Here is a 16,599-nt window from a genome sequence, read left to right on the forward strand (position 1 = left end):
AGTACCTATATTATATAGGTAATAGGTATACGTAGTATCCTCTATTAATCTGTGGCAGGCTTAAAAAAGTGGTATCCAGGGCCGTAAAAAAATAATTAAAAAAAATTGTTGTAGTCACAAAGAGTATATAATCACTACTTATCATCTTATCATAGAGTAGGGTAGGATGTAGTATGTTATTATTATGACTTAAAAAATAAAAAATATAAATAATAAAGTCATTCCCAAAAGTAAAGGAAGAAGAGTTCTTACGCTACTACCTAAAATTCAGAAAGTTGTGCATAATGTAATTAAGCACACATTGAACATCGTGAATCTTTATAACCCTTAAAGACTTCTTGTCTCAGTTTTATGAAATCCCTCTCTTGTTGCATTTTAAGTTTTTGAATTACGACAACAAAGATTTTAAATGTACCTAATTTGTGACCTAATGCATTTGATAGAATGAACTTAGAATTCCTTAAATAACAGGTACATAATACTGCGTTTATTTTCTAACAAACAACATGGAAAAGCGAGGAAAAAGACATCATTCGTCTTCGGACTCCGAAAGTGCTGAAGAGAATCGCTTGAAGGATATAAAAGAGCGAGACGAATTCGCCAAGAGACTAAGAAAACGTGATGAAGACAAAGTCAAAAAAGTTGCAGAAGGATCTAGCAAAAGATCATATGAAGAAGCTGCAAAACGCTTAAAATTAGAAGCTGAGGACCGAGACAAAATATTACCTAAGCTACGGGTTCAGTCAAGGCGAAAATATTTACAAAAGAGAAAGGATGATAAAGTTGTTGAATTAGAAGATGATATTGCTGATGATGAATATCTGTTTGATGAGAGCATGTAATGTCCATTTTTATTTATATTCCTTTTTAGTCCTTTTTTAGTTTGTGTAATTCAAGGAGCCAATAGTATTCTTTAATTACAAAATATTGTGTTAATTAATCTTGGAATGTTATATTTCTGGATGAATAATGGATTAATTAATATACTATATGGATTTACTGATATATTATATTATATAATTTATCAATACATCCATATATATTAATATTATGAATGTGAAAGTGCATTTGTCTCTCTTAATTATCCCAGAAAATAAAAGAGTCCCAAGGGATTTTCCACAGAAATTGCAGGCATCATCAAGTTTTTAATATTTTTAACTGAGTATAATTTTAATTGTAATAATGCTTAGATGATTATTTTAAAGATTGACAGAAAAGGAAAAACGGGATAGAGAACATAAGAAAACAATACTACAGTTGGCTAAAGAACATGAAAAGGCACGAGAATTAGAAAATGTTCAGAGGTATCACATGCCGCAAGATCTTGGAAAAGGAGAAAAAGGTAAACTTTCAGATCACATTTGAATTATAAATATTTGCTTACTCTATAAGTTAGACTTCCACATATTTTTTAAGACACTTAACATTTATATCCTAATAATATTATAAAAGTGAAAGTGTGGATGTTTGGATGTTTGTTACTCAATCACGCAAAAACTACTGGACGGATTTGGCTGAAATTTGGGATGGAGATAGATTATACCCTGGATTAACACATAGGCTGCTTTTTATCCTGGAAAATCAAAGAATTCCCGCGGGATTGTGAAAAACGTAAATCCAGGCGGACGAAGTCGCGGGCATCAGCTAGTACATTATCCATACTAAAATTATAAATGCGAAAGTGTGTCTGTCTGCTACGTTGTCACGGCCCAACAGCAGAACCGATTTTAATGAAATTTGGCAATTGAAATTTAACAGACTTGTGATACATCCCGGGCAAGGACATAGGCTACTTTTTATCCTGGAAAATCAAAGAATTCCTATGGGATTAAAAAAATCGAAATCTATGTGGGCGAAGCTGCGAGCATCCCCTAGTAAAGAATTTATTATTATGAGATCATCTCAAAACAAGTAACTGTCAATTGTATTAAGTGTAAAATCATTGTTAAAATGTTTTTAAGTTTATCAGGATTTTGTTTGTATACACTTTGTTATAGGAGAGTATGTGGAAGTCGATGAAAATGAAAAGTTACCACACTCTGAACAAAGAAAATGGGAACAAGAACAAATTAAATCTGCCTTTTTCAAGTTTGGTGCAAAAGATGCAAAAGCTCAAGAAGAATATGAACTATTATTAGATGAACAAATTGATTTTATTCAAGCCTTACAGTTAGAAGGCAATAAAGAAATACAAGAAGAAGAAAAGATATCAGAACACCAAAAAGCTAGACTAACAATAGAAGAAACAAAAAAGTCCTTACCTGTTTATCCTTTTAAGAAAGCCTTAATTGAAGCAATTAAAAATTATCAAATACTAATAGTTGAAGGTGAAACTGGTTCAGGTAAAACTACCCAGATACCCCAGTACTTGCATGAGGCTGGGTTTACTGATGATGGTAAAAAAATTGGATGCACTCAACCCAGAAGAGTTGCAGCAATGTCAGTAGCAGCTAGAGTTGCACAAGAAATGAATATCAAGTTAGGCAATGAAGTTGGGTATAGTATAAGATTTGAGGACTGTACATCTGACAGAACTGTGATCAAATACATGACAGATGGTACACTACACAGAGAATTCCTATCAGAACCAGATTTAGCATCATATAGTGTTATGATTATTGATGAAGCTCATGAGCGAACTTTACATACTGATATTTTATTTGGTCTAGTTAAAGACATTACCAGGTTTAGACCAGATCTAAAATTGCTCATTTCAAGTGCTACATTAGATGCAGAAAAATTTTCCACATTTTTCGATGATGCACCTATATTCAGAATTCCTGGTAGAAGATTCCCTGTTGATATATATTATACAAAAGCACCAGAGGCAGATTACATAGACGCTTGTGTGGTCACAGTATTACAAATACATGCCACTCAACCACTTGGTGATGTTTTAGTCTTTTTAACTGGGCAAGAAGAAATTGAAACCTGTGTTGAAATGTTACAAGAAAGAACAAAAAGAATAGGCAAGAAATTAAAGGAGCTTGTTATTTTGCCAGTCTATGCGAATTTACCAAGTGATATGCAAGCAAAAATATTCGAGCCTACTCCTGAAGGAGCTCGTAAAGTAGTCCTTGCTACCAACATTGCTGAGACATCACTTACAATTGACAATATTATATATGTTATTGATCCAGGATTTGCTAAGCAAAACAATTTTAATTCAAAAACTGGCATGGAAAGTTTAATGGTGGTCCCAATCTCTAAGGCTTCAGCAAATCAAAGAGCAGGTAGAGCTGGCAGAGTTGCCCCTGGAAAGTGTTTCAGACTTTACACAGCATGGGCATATAAGTATGAACTAGAAGACCAGACTGTGCCTGAAATCCAAAGAATAAATTTAGGAAATGCAGTGCTTACATTGAAAGCTTTGGGGATCAATGATCTTATACACTTTGATTTCTTAGATCCTCCGCCTCATGAAACTCTAGTTCTAGCATTAGAACAATTGTATGCATTAGGTGCTCTTAACCATCATGGTGAACTGACCAAAGCTGGAAGGCGTATGGCTGAATTTCCTACTGATCCTATGCTAGCAAAAATGTTATTAGCTAGTGAAAAGTGAGTTCTTTTTTGTTAGCAGTATTCTTATTTCAATGGATCTTAAATATAGTGAGTCAATAACATTTTAAGGTATTTTGACTTATTGATGGATTTGATAGTAACTAAGACTTGATTATTGAATATATAATAATAAAAATAATTTAACATATTATACTGGCATATACAAGATTAGCTGTTTTTGTTTTACTTATTAAAATAATAATTTATTTTTGACATACTCTTCCTGTGAAATATATATTTGCTGACAACTTACTATTGCCATTGATTTAAATTACATAGGTTGTTAGTACTAACCTTTTATATTTTACTTTCAGATACAAATGTTCAGAAGAAATAGTATCGATTGCTGCTATGTTATCAGTCAATAGTTCAGTTTTCTACAGGCCAAAAGATAAAATAATACATGCTGATACTGCAAGAAAAAACTTTTTCCACAGACATGGGGATCATTTAACATTAATGAATGTTTATAATCAATGGGTTGAGTCAGACTATTCTGTGCAATGGTGTTATGAAAATTTCATACAGTACAGGTCTATGAAAAGAGCCCGAGATGTGCGAGAACAGCTGGTTGGACTTATGGAACGAGTAGAAATCGAGATGCTATCCAGCTTAGCAGATGACACAAATATTCGCAAAGCAATTACTGCTGGATACTTCTATCACATTGCTAAATTCTCTAAAGGAGGACATTATAAAACTGTAAAACATAATCAAGTGAGCTTATACCTTTATATTATTCTAATCCTAATGTAACTTTATAAATATGAAAGTTCAGAGATTTGTTACTCATCATGCCACAGTGACTGAAACAATTTGGCTAAAATTTGTAATGGAAATAGCTTATACCCTAACTTAACACTGGCAACTTTTTAAGAAAGAGCTCCTGCAGAATTTTTAAAAAGCTTTTATCCACACAGGTATATGATATATGGTTACTAGCATAATCTAATCTCTACATAGTATAAGATAAACTCGCTTCCCGTTGTCTGTCTGTATGAACATGCAGATCTTTTAAACTACACAACACATAATCTTCCCAATGGACCTTTAAAACATTTTGTCAGTGAATAGAGAGAGGGCTAGAGTTACAGTTTAATAATGAATAACAATATTCATTACTATATTATTATGTTTTCAGACTGTTATGATTCATCCCAACAGTGCCTTATTTGAAGAGTTACCTAGATGGGTAATCTACCACGAACTTGTGTTTACCTCCAAGGAATTTATGAGACAAGTTACAGAAATAGAAAGCAAGTGGCTTTTGGAAGTGGCACCACACTACTACAAGGCTAAGGAACTAGAAGATTCAACTAATAAAAAGATGCCTAAAACTCTTGGGAAATCTGCTAATACATAGTTGTCAATAAATGGTTGTTTCATACTAATATGAATTTAATTTGTTTAACAACATATTTATTGTATTTTATTAACAAAGTAATGAACCTTCTAACAAATTATAACACAACTCACATAGTCACTAATCTCAAAGTCTGCTTTCAAAATTCAGTGCTATTAATAAATAACATCAATAAAAATTATACTACAATTCAAATTAAATAATGTTTTCAAAAATCTGTGACTCTTCCCTTTCTTTCCCAGTCTCCATATCTCGTAGGCTCAGGTCCTCGAGGCCCCCCCACCTCTCCAGTATGAGGATTTATATCATTTGGCCAGGCTGGCAGTGGATCCTCCTTGGCTGGTCGCATTTCTGCTTGCTCACCCAAATCTTTTATTGGTGTAGTTTCTCTCAATTTCTTCTTGAATTCTGCCATTCTTTTAGATTCACTTTTTTTTTGTTTCTCTTCAGTTTCTGTAGATGACTTTTGCGAGTATTTACATTTAACCAAACTACAAGCGGAGGTTGCTGAAATCATACAATAAATTAGACACTTTTTTATTTTGTCTAAATGGTATCGAAGTAACTGAATGAAAACGAAATCGCGTCACTTACCTTTATAGAAGAATGGTTTTAATGCATTTAATCTCTTAATATGTAGCATTTTCAATCCGAAGACGCAATCTAATTAATTTGTTGTTTTTCAACTTTTTCAATTATTTTTCTGTCATGAACTTGAAGCTGGAACCTTTTCAATGACAGTTAACCCCATAGAGTAAAGTAATATAAAACTGAGTTGACCCATAGACTAGAGTGACAACCATAGGCGCGTGAGAAGTTTTTAAATACGTTTTTATTTTTAGCATTAGTAACACTTTAATTTTTAATGTCATTGTCGAACGTTCAATGTTGTCTATGGGATTATCATATGATCAATGAATTCTACAATCTATTGAACGATTGAATTCCATTTTCGTCTCCTGAACTCACAATCTTTTGATTGTAGTAGTAAATTAGATTTTGGGCTTTTATTCTGATTCTATTAAAGGCTTATAAAAATGAAAGGGTGCATTTTTAATATTGATGCTGGGTACTTAGAGGGATTGTGCCGTGGCTTTAAGTGTGGTATCCTGAAACAGTCTGATTACTTGAATTTAGTACAATGCGAAACTTTAGAAGGTAAGTAAAAATGTACTTACTTTATACACTGAGCATAACCATTGCTCTGGATGGTAACCATCTGGATGATCGAATTCCTCAAGATGAATTAATAAACCCATTTTTATAAACTTTTGACTAATGCTAGGCTGGTGTCAAATGAAACAAAACACCACCCACCTTCATTCTGTAGCCCCGTAGCACCAAAATGATATAATAATATTACTTTTTCAGATTTGAAGCTTCATTTACAAGGAACAGATTATGGTACATTTTTAGCAAATGAACCCAGCCCCCTGGCTGTGTCAACTATTGATGATAAGCTGCGTGAAAAGTTGGTTATCGAGTTTCAACATATTAGAAATCACTCTGTAGAACCAATGTCTACGTTCTTGGATTTCATCACCTACAGCTACATGATTGATAACATCATTCTATTGATTACTGGAACCCTTCACCAGAGACCCATTTCAGAACTTATCCCCAAGTGCCACCCTCTTGGCTCATTTGAACAGATGGAAGCCATACATGTGGCAGCTACTCCTGCTGAGCTCTACAATGCTGTGCTAGTTGATACACCACTGGCACCATTCTTTGTTGATTGCATCAGTGAACAAGATCTAGATGAAATGAACATTGAGATCATTCGTAACACTCTGTATAAGGCTTATTTAGAAGCATTCTACGAGTTCTGTAAACAGATTGGGGGAACAACCGCTGATGTTATGTGTGAAATTTTGGCTGTATGTATATCCATACATTGTTTGATAGTTTGTTATAAACATGCACACAGTAGAAATTAGTAGGTACTAAATGAATTATTATTTTTTTCAGTTTGAAGCTGACCGTCGTGCCATCATTATTACCATCAACTCTTTTGGCACTGAGCTCTCAAAGGATGATCGTGCTAAATTGTACCCTCGCTGTGGCAAATTGAATCCTGATGGATTGGCTGCGCTTGCACGTGCTGATGATTATGAACAGGTGAAGGCAGTGGCAGAATACTATGCTGAATATTCTGCATTATTTGAAGGTGCTGGAAACAATGTTGGTGACAAGACCCTCGAAGACAAGTTCTTTGAACATGAGGTACTTGAAACTACCCTTACTCTCTCAAATGTTAAATAATTATCAATAAAATATCATTGTGCTTATTTAAAATTTCTCATTTCAGGTGACTTTGAATGTTAATGCATTTTTACAACAGTTTCATTTTGGAGTATTCTATTCTTATCTCAAACTGAAGGAACAGGAGTGTCGCAACATTGTATGGATCAGTGAATGTGTTGCTCAGAAACACAGAGCCAAGATTGACAACTACATTCCCATATTCTAAAAGAATTCCAATTTGAACAATGTTCATTATTGCAGTGTAAATAATTTATATCTTACTGAAATATTTTGTTCTTTCCAATATTATTATTATAACAAATGATTAACCCTTATACATAAGAATTAATTCACTATCTTGTCTTATATTTATATAAATAGTTGCTAATAAAGGGAAATTATTGAATGTATATTAAATCATATTTATCTTAAATTTATTATTATTTTTTGCTTTATGGCGCGTGGCTGCACCAGGCAGGTGCAATTTGAATTTATCTGCCTCCATATTTAAATAAAATTAATTTTATAAATTGTTCAAACTAGATACATAAAAAGTTTATGTTATTGAATGATGTTAAAGATTATTAATAATGTACATATTATAATTTGAATTTAACTGTTTAATTTTTAGATAATGGAGTTGTAAGATGTTTAGAGATTAGATTAAATAAAAGCAGTTATATTTCAAAAAATGTCTTTATTTGCCTTCTTATACACTTATTTCTACTTGTTCTTGTGCCATTTTTGCTTTGCTAGCAATCTGTTCATTCAATATATCTGTGATTGGTCCATCATAGTTTAGCTGCTGCTTAGATTTAGATAACAAGGCGCTGTGTTCTTTCCAAAATGTATCTTTTAACATATCACTGTGGACATCCACAATCACAGAAATGTTTTTGTTCAATACTTCATTAGATAAAGTTTTCCTTATCAGCAATGTTCCCCTCTTATACATCTCAGGTTCATTATTGTAATTTATGTTAAATTCTTTGAATAAGATTTCATTTTTATCAGCAGACACAGTACCACACAAACGTTTTTCAGCCTGAAAATAAAATGTGTTGTAAAGAAGAAGTTGCATCAAGGAGCTAATAGTTTAATATCTTTGAATTTCATAATATGTAGCTGTTACATAATAAATAGGTGGAGGACTGGGTACTGCACCGATTTTCTTATAGTTCTTTGTGTGACTTTGTCTATGTAAAAGGTATTTTAAAAATTGCATAGGAAATCATTCATTTTCCAAAGAGATATATCTAAGTATCTATCTCTGTACCAAACATAAAAAACGCCGCGAGCCAGATTTGCGCACGACTAGTCGTATATTTTCGACATTGTGCATTATAAATAAAAAACTATTATGCATAAGAATTAGTAAAAATCTGTTTTAGATTTTACAGATAAAGCTGCTATTAATTTTACTTTGAAAGTTGAAAATACTAATTATTTGTTCATGAACACATTTTTTTTGTGATGTTATCGTAAATTCACAGTTTTCGGATTTTTCCCTTTAGGTGTGCTATAAGTCCTTACTACCTACCTGCCAAATTTTATGATTCTAGGTCAACAGGAAATACCCTATAGACTTCTTGACAAACAGACAATGAAGGAAGTGATCCTATAAGGGTTTTTTTATTTATTCACTATAGGCAAGCGCTTGACTACATTCACACCTGATGGAAAGTGATGATGTGTGGGTTCCTTTTGAGGAACTCATGAACTTTTAGCCACATTTTGATGGTTAACAAAGTGTGTAAAGGCTAAATAATATTACATATAAATAAAAATTAAAATACCTGAGCAGGACTGAGATTGCCCTGTAAAACAAGAGTCCAGAATGTTGTATTATAGAGATTATTAATATGCACATCTGCTTGCCGCCATTTCAGGTAATCAACAAGGTTCTCTTCAGATGGATACACAACTATGCGTCCATCAAATGTAGGTGGATACTTTAATTGTTCTCCATCAAAAAATTTATTCCAGTAAAAGACATATGATGAAGTGAACTTGCTGTTAATAGTCGTAAGCAACTTTGCGGCTCTCCTATTATATAGTGTTGAAGTCTTTTTAAATATAAATGAATATTCATCACTCTGTCCATATGCCAGCAACAGATCATTAAACTCACTCAGTACAGAATAAGCAGCATAGTTCATTAATTTTAATCCTCTTGAATCATTAGGTTTTGTAAAATTGTGATCTTCTGAAAACTTGTGGAAACATTTACCATCTAACCTGATAACCATCCAAGAATTTGGTAACAGAGTGTCATCCAGCTCAAAATTTTTGACATATTCAAATGAACTTTTTGCCATTTTAAATAATTTGAGATGTTTAATTTTTACCAACAATGAACATGTAGGAAAACTTTTATGCAACATGTACTAGGTATTGTCTATTTACTACTTGTGCTATCCCGCGCTGTGTCTTCTTGTTGCCTGAGCACACAAACCAACACTGAATGAAACAGGTCAAGCAAAACTGCACAGGAAGCAGCGCAGTGAATAACAGGCGGTGCAGCTGCTATGGTCAATAATTCACTATCAGTTGCTTTTCGGGATAGGAATAACTTTACTCTTTGGGAATAACAACATTACTGGAAGATGTATAGGTTATGTAGGTTTCAAACCGCTGTTCATACGTATTTCATAAAAACATAAATTAGCAAGATAAGAATAAGCAGCAAAATGTAGCAGGAAGCAGGAATGTGTAAAGTTAGAATAACTGGAAGATATTTTGAAAATATAAAAATGAAAAGATTTTAGTATAGTCTAGTGTTGCCACCACACATGACACCAGTTCCCACTTCCCACCAAAGAGTATGTAAAAATAGATCATCAGTTGACGACCTCCCTGGCGCAGAGCGCTGTGGTCTTATCGTCTCGGCTTCGGAAACTCCCGGCAGGGGTTTGGTTTATTATTTCTAAATTTCTGGTCTGGCAGTCGCGGTTTTCAGATTTATTCCTTTATATGTGCTATAAGACCTACGTAGGTACCTGCCATGATTCTAGGTCAAAGGCAAGTATCCTATAGGTTTTTTTGACAGACACGACGGACGGACGGACGTACGGACAGACAGACACCAAAGTGATCTTTTATGGGTTCCGTTTTTCCTTTTGAGGTACGGAACCATAAAAATTGCCATACCCCTTCCAAATTAGCCCGCTTCCATCTTAAAATGTTTTATCACTTACCACCATGTGACACTGCAATCTACGTAGCGCCTAAACTGCTGAGCCGATTTTGATAAATGAGGTCAGAGGTGTCAATCGATCGATCGAATCGTTATTGTGGTTCAGGTGACAGGCTACAATTTATAAAAACAAAAGCAGTATGACAGAATATGTTACATCCAAAAAACCGGTCAAGTACGAGTCTAGGATTGCCAGATGCCCCGTATTTTACGGGTTACCCCGTATTTCTGGGCATAATAGAGAAAGCCGTAATTGTGAAAGTAAAATAGGGGTAAACAAAGCTGTATTTTTTTTCAAAAGTTCAGCTAGAGCTCGCTTTGTAACGAAAACAAAGTACATCCTAAACCTCCAAGTCCAACGGTTTTAGTTTTTACGGGAGACCAAGTCTCTCGTAAAAACTAAGACCTGTATTTTGATGCTGTTAGCCCGTAAATCAATAAGTGGCAAAGCTATGCGAGTCGGACTCACTAGATGGGTTTCGTGTCATCGAACAAAATATTGTAACACTTTTATATTATGCAACACTGCTGCTAGTTAATGACGGACAGCGCCATCTATGTATATGTGATATAGTAAACTAATTATTTTACAGTACAACCAAATTAATAATGCGCATAATAATAATAATAATAGTTTATTTTCAGGCATTTTTTTTTTTTCTTAGCATAGAAATCTTCGTCACTGTTCGGCAACGGTCGTATGATACACATGATATTGACTCCTATTTTTTTATAACAAGGTGCAAAATGCAAGTGCATTGTTTAGGGCTCTTACGATTCAATGATTCGGAATATCTGATCGGATCGGATCTGCATGCGCATTATTAATTTGGTTGTACTGTACATACATGTACATCAGACAGTGGGAAAAGACTTTATATTTTTATACTACCTATGTAGAATGTAGAGAAGTAATTATAATACAAATAAATTATTTGTGTCGCTTATAAGTATAACACTCTGTGGAAAATCGTACTTTTCACGTGACAGTTGACACAAAAAGGAAATAATGTACTTTCTCAATAAAAATGCATAAAACTTGTATTTCAATTTATTTGCAATAATAGTAATACATAATTAGATATTTATAACATAATCACTAAAAATAATTATGCCTGGGTAGATATGTTTTTGGAGGGAAATTAAATCTTATGACTGGATATAGAGCTCCAGCTACACACTCCTTGCCTGTGCAGTTAGTGTTATGCGCAGGCAAGACGGAGCATGTAGCCAGAGCTTTAGATATTTCATTACCATTGGGTACTATCACTATTTCTAAAATCTCAACTTATAATATATTTATAGATATAACACCTATATAATCTGTATGCATAGTGTCTATGGCCTTTCATGTGCCAGGTCAACATGCAAGATAATAACTTTTAATATAATTTTCATGCAAGTAGTTTCTTAACTTCTTCTGGAGTTCTTTTTACTATTGTTTGAGGTTCCACATAACTATTGCTGGGATCCTGTATAGCTTGATATAATTGTTCATAAATAGCCATTATTACATCAAATGCTCGTTTTTTTACAATTGATTTGTGATTATGACTAATCAGCAAGTTTAATTGAGGCAGTATATAGACATCTGGCGTTACTAAGAAAATATCAAACTTGTTTAGGAAAGTTCTTAGTGATGTAGTATCCATACCGGGTATTGCTGAAAGGGGTCCATTGATTTTTTCTTGTAAAATTGTATAAATAGGGCCCATGTTCAAATTTGCTACTAGATAACTGGCTTGCTCAGATGTTAATGTATCTATTTGAGCCTCTGATTGTGCCTGTAGCCTTTCACTGTATTCATCTAGAATAGTGTACAGTGACAGAGTACACTGAATATGATAAATACAGTTTAACATGTACACTGACATGTCACTTGAGCTGAGATGACATGCTGTCTCATTGATTGCGTGCAAAAGTGGATCTAAGATATGTGTTATGATAATTCTTTTATCTGTGTTGTTAGCATTGCTTGAGATATTCATCAAGTCCCTCAAGAAACTTACTAAGTCAGTGACAACAAATGATGGATTTAAATCTGAAGGGGGTGCTTTTACTCCATGACTTAACTCTTTTTGAATTTTACTGTCTAAAGTAATCAGGAACACATCTTCACTTTTCCTTAAGAGGTCATCAAAGGTATCTATCATGTGACCTTTTGATATAACAGTTTGTATGATACCCTTATAGTAAATAATCAAGTTAGTAATAGACCATAAAACTAAGGGATCTTTATCAGGTTTTAGTATAAGTTCTGCTCTTACTTTTAACAATGGACATAATGCTTCCATAATATTCGTTAGAGCATCAGTAATTTTCTGTTCATTGTCCCCCATGGTACAGTGCTTAAGGAGGATAGTTAGATTTTCTTTCTCAACAGGTATAATTTGATATACCCAAGCTAAAATATCCCCAATGTAACGTTTTGGATCATTGGCATAGAATTCTATTGGTTTAGATCCATTGTCACCACCTTTAGTCAAGACATCAATAAATAACTGTACAACAATTGCTTTTCTTGCATTGCAGTATTCATCAATTATATTGCAGAATAAAACTTGTCTGTTCTCAAGTTTTGCCAATGCCTTAGGGACTAATGCATTATTGGGAGAGTCCACAATAAGACATGCTCCAATAGTCCAGTGGTATAGCTTTTCAATGGCAGCTTCTTGCTGGAGCCCTATTGTTTCCATGATATCAAATGCTGGAGTTTGATACCAGCACTTTACAAGAGCCCTACAGTTCTCATTTAATCTTTCTATACTAGCCAAAGAATTAAAGAAATCCTTAGTCAGTGGGGAAACATTGAAAAGATTCTTGCATTGATCTTGGGACAGATGAAAGTTATTAACAAATGTGTTGACCCAAAGTAGCTTTTTCTTTGTCTTTCTTCTTTCATCTTTCAATTTGGTTGTTTGTGCTATTATATGATGGGTTTTCGTCTTGGATTCATGCAATCGGTTTGACATGTCTTTAACAGCAACATCTAAAGAGCTGAGGGAGTCAATCAATATTTGCAATTTATCTTTGACCTTGTTGAACTCTCCTAGGATAGCTTTATTAACTAATAAATCCCTTTTCTCTATCTCATTCACTAATATTCTTCTGGTATAAGCGGAATTCGAGGAACACAATCCAGAAACAGTATATAAAGCTTCACTATTATCAGTTATGATGTGGCTATCAAAAATTTTATTAATTTTTTGCCGAATAGGATTATTATAGATTGAATCCATATTAGATCTAAGAGAATATAAATCACTAGCCACTATACCTACGTATTTATCACTTATTAAACAAAACAATTTTCTTGGACAATTTTAAAACAAAACATTCAAAACACTCCGACCCTAATCCTATCCAAAGAGTGTCAACTGTCACTACCAAAGAGTTTTTTTTTCTCTCTCTTCTGGCTTTACAAAGATAAGCCAATGTCAAGTTTGTAGTTATTTGTAACAAGTTATATAAACTATACAAGTATGAACCCCGTCTGTGCCGGCGCTCACCGACATACGCACAGCACCCCCTTAGTTAATCCAGTCAGTTATAACAAAAAAAAAACACTCCAAAAAGGCAGAGCACGCCCGCCAGCTAACACCGACACAGACAAAGTCCCTACCTACACTACGTTATAAAAAAATATTAGCTTTAATATTTACACTCTTTGATCTTTTTATTAATTTACTGGTTTTACAGCTCTGGGTTCTAGCCCTTTTAAGTCTACACTCTTTGACATTCTTTGATATCCTACTCCATGAATCAAAGAGTAGGGAACGAAATTGAAGTTTCTGACATGTTTCTGACACATCCTAACATCATGGTTCCTAACTCTATTATTATAATTATCTACATGATAATTATTTAATACTCTAATGAATACACAATGACTGTGAGTGATGACAAAAAATGACTGTTGGTTGGGGTCGGTCACTGGTTGCTATTGGCTACAACGCATTGTTGCAATAAGAATACCGCAAATTCAGCCAATGACAACAATTGAGACAGCTTTTCCTGATCGGGATTTCCCAGCTATGCCAGAATCGACCTGTCATGCCATCTGTCATCTTGGGAGAATGAATGTCATCAACTGTCATTCCATGGTGTAAAAACTAAAAAGTAAAAACTAAAAAATCACAAAACATAACCACATAACCAAACATCCGTACTCTCCGTGCTTTAATAATTTTAAGGTTGAAGAAAGCTAAATACCTTGGAAAATGGGATCGCGTCAAATCACGGAAAAATCGCTGGTGATGTTACGATCATTACCTAGGTTGTCTTTAGCCAATATTCGTGACAATCCTGGATCGAAGAAATATGTAATTTATTTTATTTATAATCAGTACTATTAATAAATCTGTTTGTTTGTCCTCTATTTACATCGCAATGCAGCAATGTATTAGCTTGATTTTTTTTGCTTCAATTCAGTTAAAGAAATGGAAAGTGACAGACCACTTTTTAAGAAACTCAAGAATTTTAAAAAGTTGTAGCCTTGTGGACGAAGTTGCGGGCATCATCTAGTAATTAATACTAAGAATTAATAATATAAGAGACTTAAATAAACAAAATAAGTAGGTACCTATATACCTACCTACCTAGGTATACATATATACCTAAGTGATGACTCACAAACTTGAATAATCTGACTTAGTACTCTATCTAAGCCCTTTACCTACCTCGCGACGTGTGTGATGCTTCTTCATCACCACATCAGATTATTTCTGGAGTTTGGTGTCACCTATCCTATCAGTAATATTATAAATATGATGAAAGTTTGGATGGTTATTACAATCACTGAACCAATTTGGGCAGGAATGGAATTAGCTTATACCTAAACTTATCATGTAAGCTACTATTATCCATGAAAGAGTTCCCTATATCCACATGGGCAGTCTTTGCCATCATCCAGTAGTATGATACTTATTTTTACTTATAGCCAAAGCGTGGTCGTGGGCAACATTCTGGTGACAAACATGGAGCTGGCAATAAGGGTTCAGGTCAAAGACAAAATTATATGAGGCTTGGTTATGAAACTGGAAATAATCCATTCTATTTAAGAATGCCACATGAACCTTATTATAAAGGTCACCAGTAAGTATCAAAATATGTAACTAGTTTTTAACTCCCAATGCAAACAGTGTTCTGAGTTTAATGTGTGTATCTCTATATTTGTTTGTGGAAACTCAGTGAACGGATGGATCGATTTGACTGCAGTTTCTTTTGTTCTTAAAATGTTTAGACTCTTCTAAAATTGGACTACTTATAGCCATAATTTACTATCATCAACATGTAATTTAGTGTACATTATGAATTTTATAATAATTAACCTGTTTAAAATGCTTCACAGCCATAAGAGAGAGTATCCACCAATTTCTCTACTTGAAATACAGAAACTAATAGATACGAACAGAATCGATATCACCCTACCTATAGATATAGCGAGCATTGCTAAATCAGGGCTTTATCAATTTTTTCCTGATCAAAAGCACTTCGGCATAAACTTAACAGATGCAGGTGTTGATCTTTTTGCTGCAAAAATAAATATAGAAGTCCAATGGGCAAGTGAACCGGTTATTGCTGCTATAGAGAAGAATGGTGGAGTTATTACGACTGCATATTATGACCCACACAGTCTATTTCTACTCAAAAATCCAAAGAAATTTTTTGAAACAGGTCAAGCAATACCGAGGAGAATGATCCCTCCACCTGATATCATTGAATATTATACTAGTGCTGAAACAAGAGGTTATTTGGCTGATCCAGAAAAGATCTCACAAGAACGATTAAGGTTATCACAGAAGTATGGATATGTATTGCCAAAATTAGAAAGTGATCAAAATTATAATATGTTATGTGAAAGAAAAGACCCCAGACAGATTTTCTATGGTTTGGAACCTGGATGGGTTGTAAATCTAAAAGACAAGTGTATTTTAAAACCAAAAGATGAAGAATTGTTACAATATTATGCATCTTAATTTTATATACTTACTACTAATTTAGGTATAATTCAGAACTTTTAATGTAAACTTATTTCGATTATTCTAGTATTCTTGTCGATTATAAATACCTACATAAACATTACAAATATTGTGGTTTTCTTTCAAAATCTATGAATAATTATTTGTAGTTTAAAATAAATAAGTAGTATAGGCAACTAGTGGCTCATCCCGAATTAAGACATCGTGTTTTTAGGGTTCCATACCCAAAGGGTAAAAACGGAGCCCTA

General features: G+C 33.7%; 6 protein-coding genes across 8 annotated transcripts; 3 read left to right on the forward strand and 3 right to left on the reverse strand.

The window, feature by feature from the left end:
* The first annotated feature begins 145 nt into the window (after window positions 1-145).
* LOC123868546 (pre-mRNA-splicing factor ATP-dependent RNA helicase DHX16) lies at window positions 146-4,955 on the forward strand. Of its 2 annotated transcripts, XM_045911116.1 has the most exons (6): window positions 146-286; window positions 444-838; window positions 1,206-1,342; window positions 1,998-3,561; window positions 3,879-4,281; window positions 4,706-4,955. In XM_045911116.1, the coding sequence occupies exons 2-6, from the start codon at window positions 507-509 to the stop codon at window positions 4,925-4,927; spliced, it is 2,658 nt and encodes an 885-aa protein (XP_045767072.1). In that variant the 5' UTR covers window positions 146-286; window positions 444-506; the 3' UTR covers window positions 4,928-4,955. The 2 variants fall into 2 exon arrangements, with proteins under 2 accessions (XP_045767072.1, XP_045767065.1); XM_045911109.1 differs by having other exon boundaries at window positions 146-838.
* LOC123868762 (39S ribosomal protein L15, mitochondrial) lies at window positions 1,046-16,460 on the forward strand. 2 transcript variants are annotated; one of them, XM_045911377.1, is made up of 6 exons: window positions 1,046-1,056; window positions 5,078-5,087; window positions 8,220-8,232; window positions 14,523-14,692; window positions 15,310-15,464; window positions 15,721-16,460. In XM_045911377.1, exons 4-6 carry the CDS (start codon window positions 14,591-14,593, stop codon window positions 16,346-16,348), a joined length of 885 nt encoding a protein of 294 aa, XP_045767333.1. In that variant the 5' UTR covers window positions 1,046-1,056; window positions 5,078-5,087; window positions 8,220-8,232; window positions 14,523-14,590; the 3' UTR covers window positions 16,349-16,460. The 2 variants fall into 2 exon arrangements, with proteins under 2 accessions (XP_045767333.1, XP_045767325.1); XM_045911369.1 differs by lacking the exons at window positions 1,046-1,056; window positions 5,078-5,087; window positions 8,220-8,232 and having other exon boundaries at window positions 14,436-14,692.
* Window positions 4,931-5,687, reverse strand: LOC123868818 (succinate dehydrogenase assembly factor 4, mitochondrial-like). The gene is made up of 2 exons (XM_045911469.1): window positions 5,522-5,687; window positions 4,931-5,434 (listed from the first exon to the last, which is right to left on the reverse strand). The coding sequence occupies exons 1-2, from the start codon at window positions 5,568-5,570 to the stop codon at window positions 5,136-5,138; spliced, it is 348 nt and encodes a 115-aa protein (XP_045767425.1). The 5' UTR covers window positions 5,571-5,687; the 3' UTR covers window positions 4,931-5,135.
* On the forward strand, window positions 5,823-7,455 carry LOC123868714 (V-type proton ATPase subunit d). Its single transcript, XM_045911279.1, has 4 exons — window positions 5,823-6,085; window positions 6,299-6,807; window positions 6,899-7,153; window positions 7,239-7,455. Exons 1-4 carry the CDS (start codon window positions 5,965-5,967, stop codon window positions 7,398-7,400), a joined length of 1,047 nt encoding a protein of 348 aa, XP_045767235.1. The 5' UTR covers window positions 5,823-5,964; the 3' UTR covers window positions 7,401-7,455.
* Window positions 7,855-9,993, reverse strand: LOC123868746 (probable tRNA(His) guanylyltransferase). The gene is made up of 2 exons (XM_045911344.1): window positions 8,971-9,993; window positions 7,855-8,219 (listed from the first exon to the last, which is right to left on the reverse strand). Exons 1-2 carry the CDS (start codon window positions 9,556-9,558, stop codon window positions 7,884-7,886), a joined length of 924 nt encoding a protein of 307 aa, XP_045767300.1. The 5' UTR covers window positions 9,559-9,993; the 3' UTR covers window positions 7,855-7,883.
* Window positions 11,408-13,756, reverse strand: LOC123868623 (conserved oligomeric Golgi complex subunit 6). The gene has a single exon (XM_045911163.1). It carries the CDS (start codon window positions 13,607-13,609, stop codon window positions 11,765-11,767), a length of 1,845 nt encoding a protein of 614 aa, XP_045767119.1. The 5' UTR covers window positions 13,610-13,756; the 3' UTR covers window positions 11,408-11,764.
* Window positions 16,461-16,599: the final 139 nt, after the last annotated feature.

This window comes from Maniola jurtina, chromosome 1 (genome assembly GCF_905333055.1).
Source record: "Maniola jurtina chromosome 1, ilManJurt1.1, whole genome shotgun sequence".
Lineage (NCBI taxonomy): Eukaryota > Metazoa > Arthropoda > Insecta > Lepidoptera > Nymphalidae > Maniola > Maniola jurtina.

What these genes read in the sequence shown, in the direction of transcription:
- LOC123868714 (XM_045911279.1), top strand. Translation starts at nt 5,965, where the DNA reads ATGAAAGGGTGCATTTTTAATATTGATGCTGGGTACTTAGAGGGATTG. An exon ending in ACAATGCGAAACTTTAGAAG is followed by an intron (nt 6,086 to 6,298) that starts GTAAGTAAAAAT and finishes TTACTTTTTCAG; the next exon opens with ATTTGAAGCTTCATTTACAA. An exon ending in TTATGTGTGAAATTTTGGCT is followed by an intron (nt 6,808 to 6,898) that starts GTATGTATATCC and finishes TATTTTTTTCAG; the next exon opens with TTTGAAGCTGACCGTCGTGC.
- LOC123868762 (XM_045911377.1), top strand. Translation starts at nt 14,591, where the DNA reads ATGGGATCGCGTCAAATCACGGAAAAATCGCTGGTGATGTTACGATCA. An exon ending in ATCCTGGATCGAAGAAATAT is followed by an intron (nt 14,693 to 15,309) that starts GTAATTTATTTT and finishes TTTTACTTATAG; the next exon opens with CCAAAGCGTGGTCGTGGGCA. An exon ending in CCTTATTATAAAGGTCACCA is followed by an intron (nt 15,465 to 15,720) that starts GTAAGTATCAAA and finishes AATGCTTCACAG; the next exon opens with CCATAAGAGAGAGTATCCAC.
- LOC123868546 (XM_045911109.1), top strand. Translation starts at nt 507, where the DNA reads ATGGAAAAGCGAGGAAAAAGACATCATTCGTCTTCGGACTCCGAAAGT. An exon ending in TCTTGGAAAAGGAGAAAAAG is followed by an intron (nt 1,343 to 1,997) that starts GTAAACTTTCAG and finishes ACTTTGTTATAG; the next exon opens with GAGAGTATGTGGAAGTCGAT. An exon ending in ATGTTATTAGCTAGTGAAAA is followed by an intron (nt 3,562 to 3,878) that starts GTGAGTTCTTTT and finishes TTTTACTTTCAG; the next exon opens with ATACAAATGTTCAGAAGAAA.
- LOC123868818 (XM_045911469.1), bottom strand. Translation starts at nt 5,570, where the DNA reads ATGCTACATATTAAGAGATTAAATGCATTAAAACCATTCTTCTATAAA. An exon ending in AAAACCATTCTTCTATAAAG is followed by an intron (nt 5,435 to 5,521) that starts GTAAGTGACGCG and finishes GTATGATTTCAG; the next exon opens with CAACCTCCGCTTGTAGTTTG.
- LOC123868746 (XM_045911344.1), bottom strand. Translation starts at nt 9,558, where the DNA reads ATGTTGCATAAAAGTTTTCCTACATGTTCATTGTTGGTAAAAATTAAA. An exon ending in GCAATCTCAGTCCTGCTCAG is followed by an intron (nt 8,220 to 8,970) that starts GTATTTTAATTT and finishes TTTTATTTTCAG; the next exon opens with GCTGAAAAACGTTTGTGTGG.
- LOC123868623 (XM_045911163.1), bottom strand. Translation starts at nt 13,609, where the DNA reads ATGGATTCAATCTATAATAATCCTATTCGGCAAAAAATTAATAAAATT.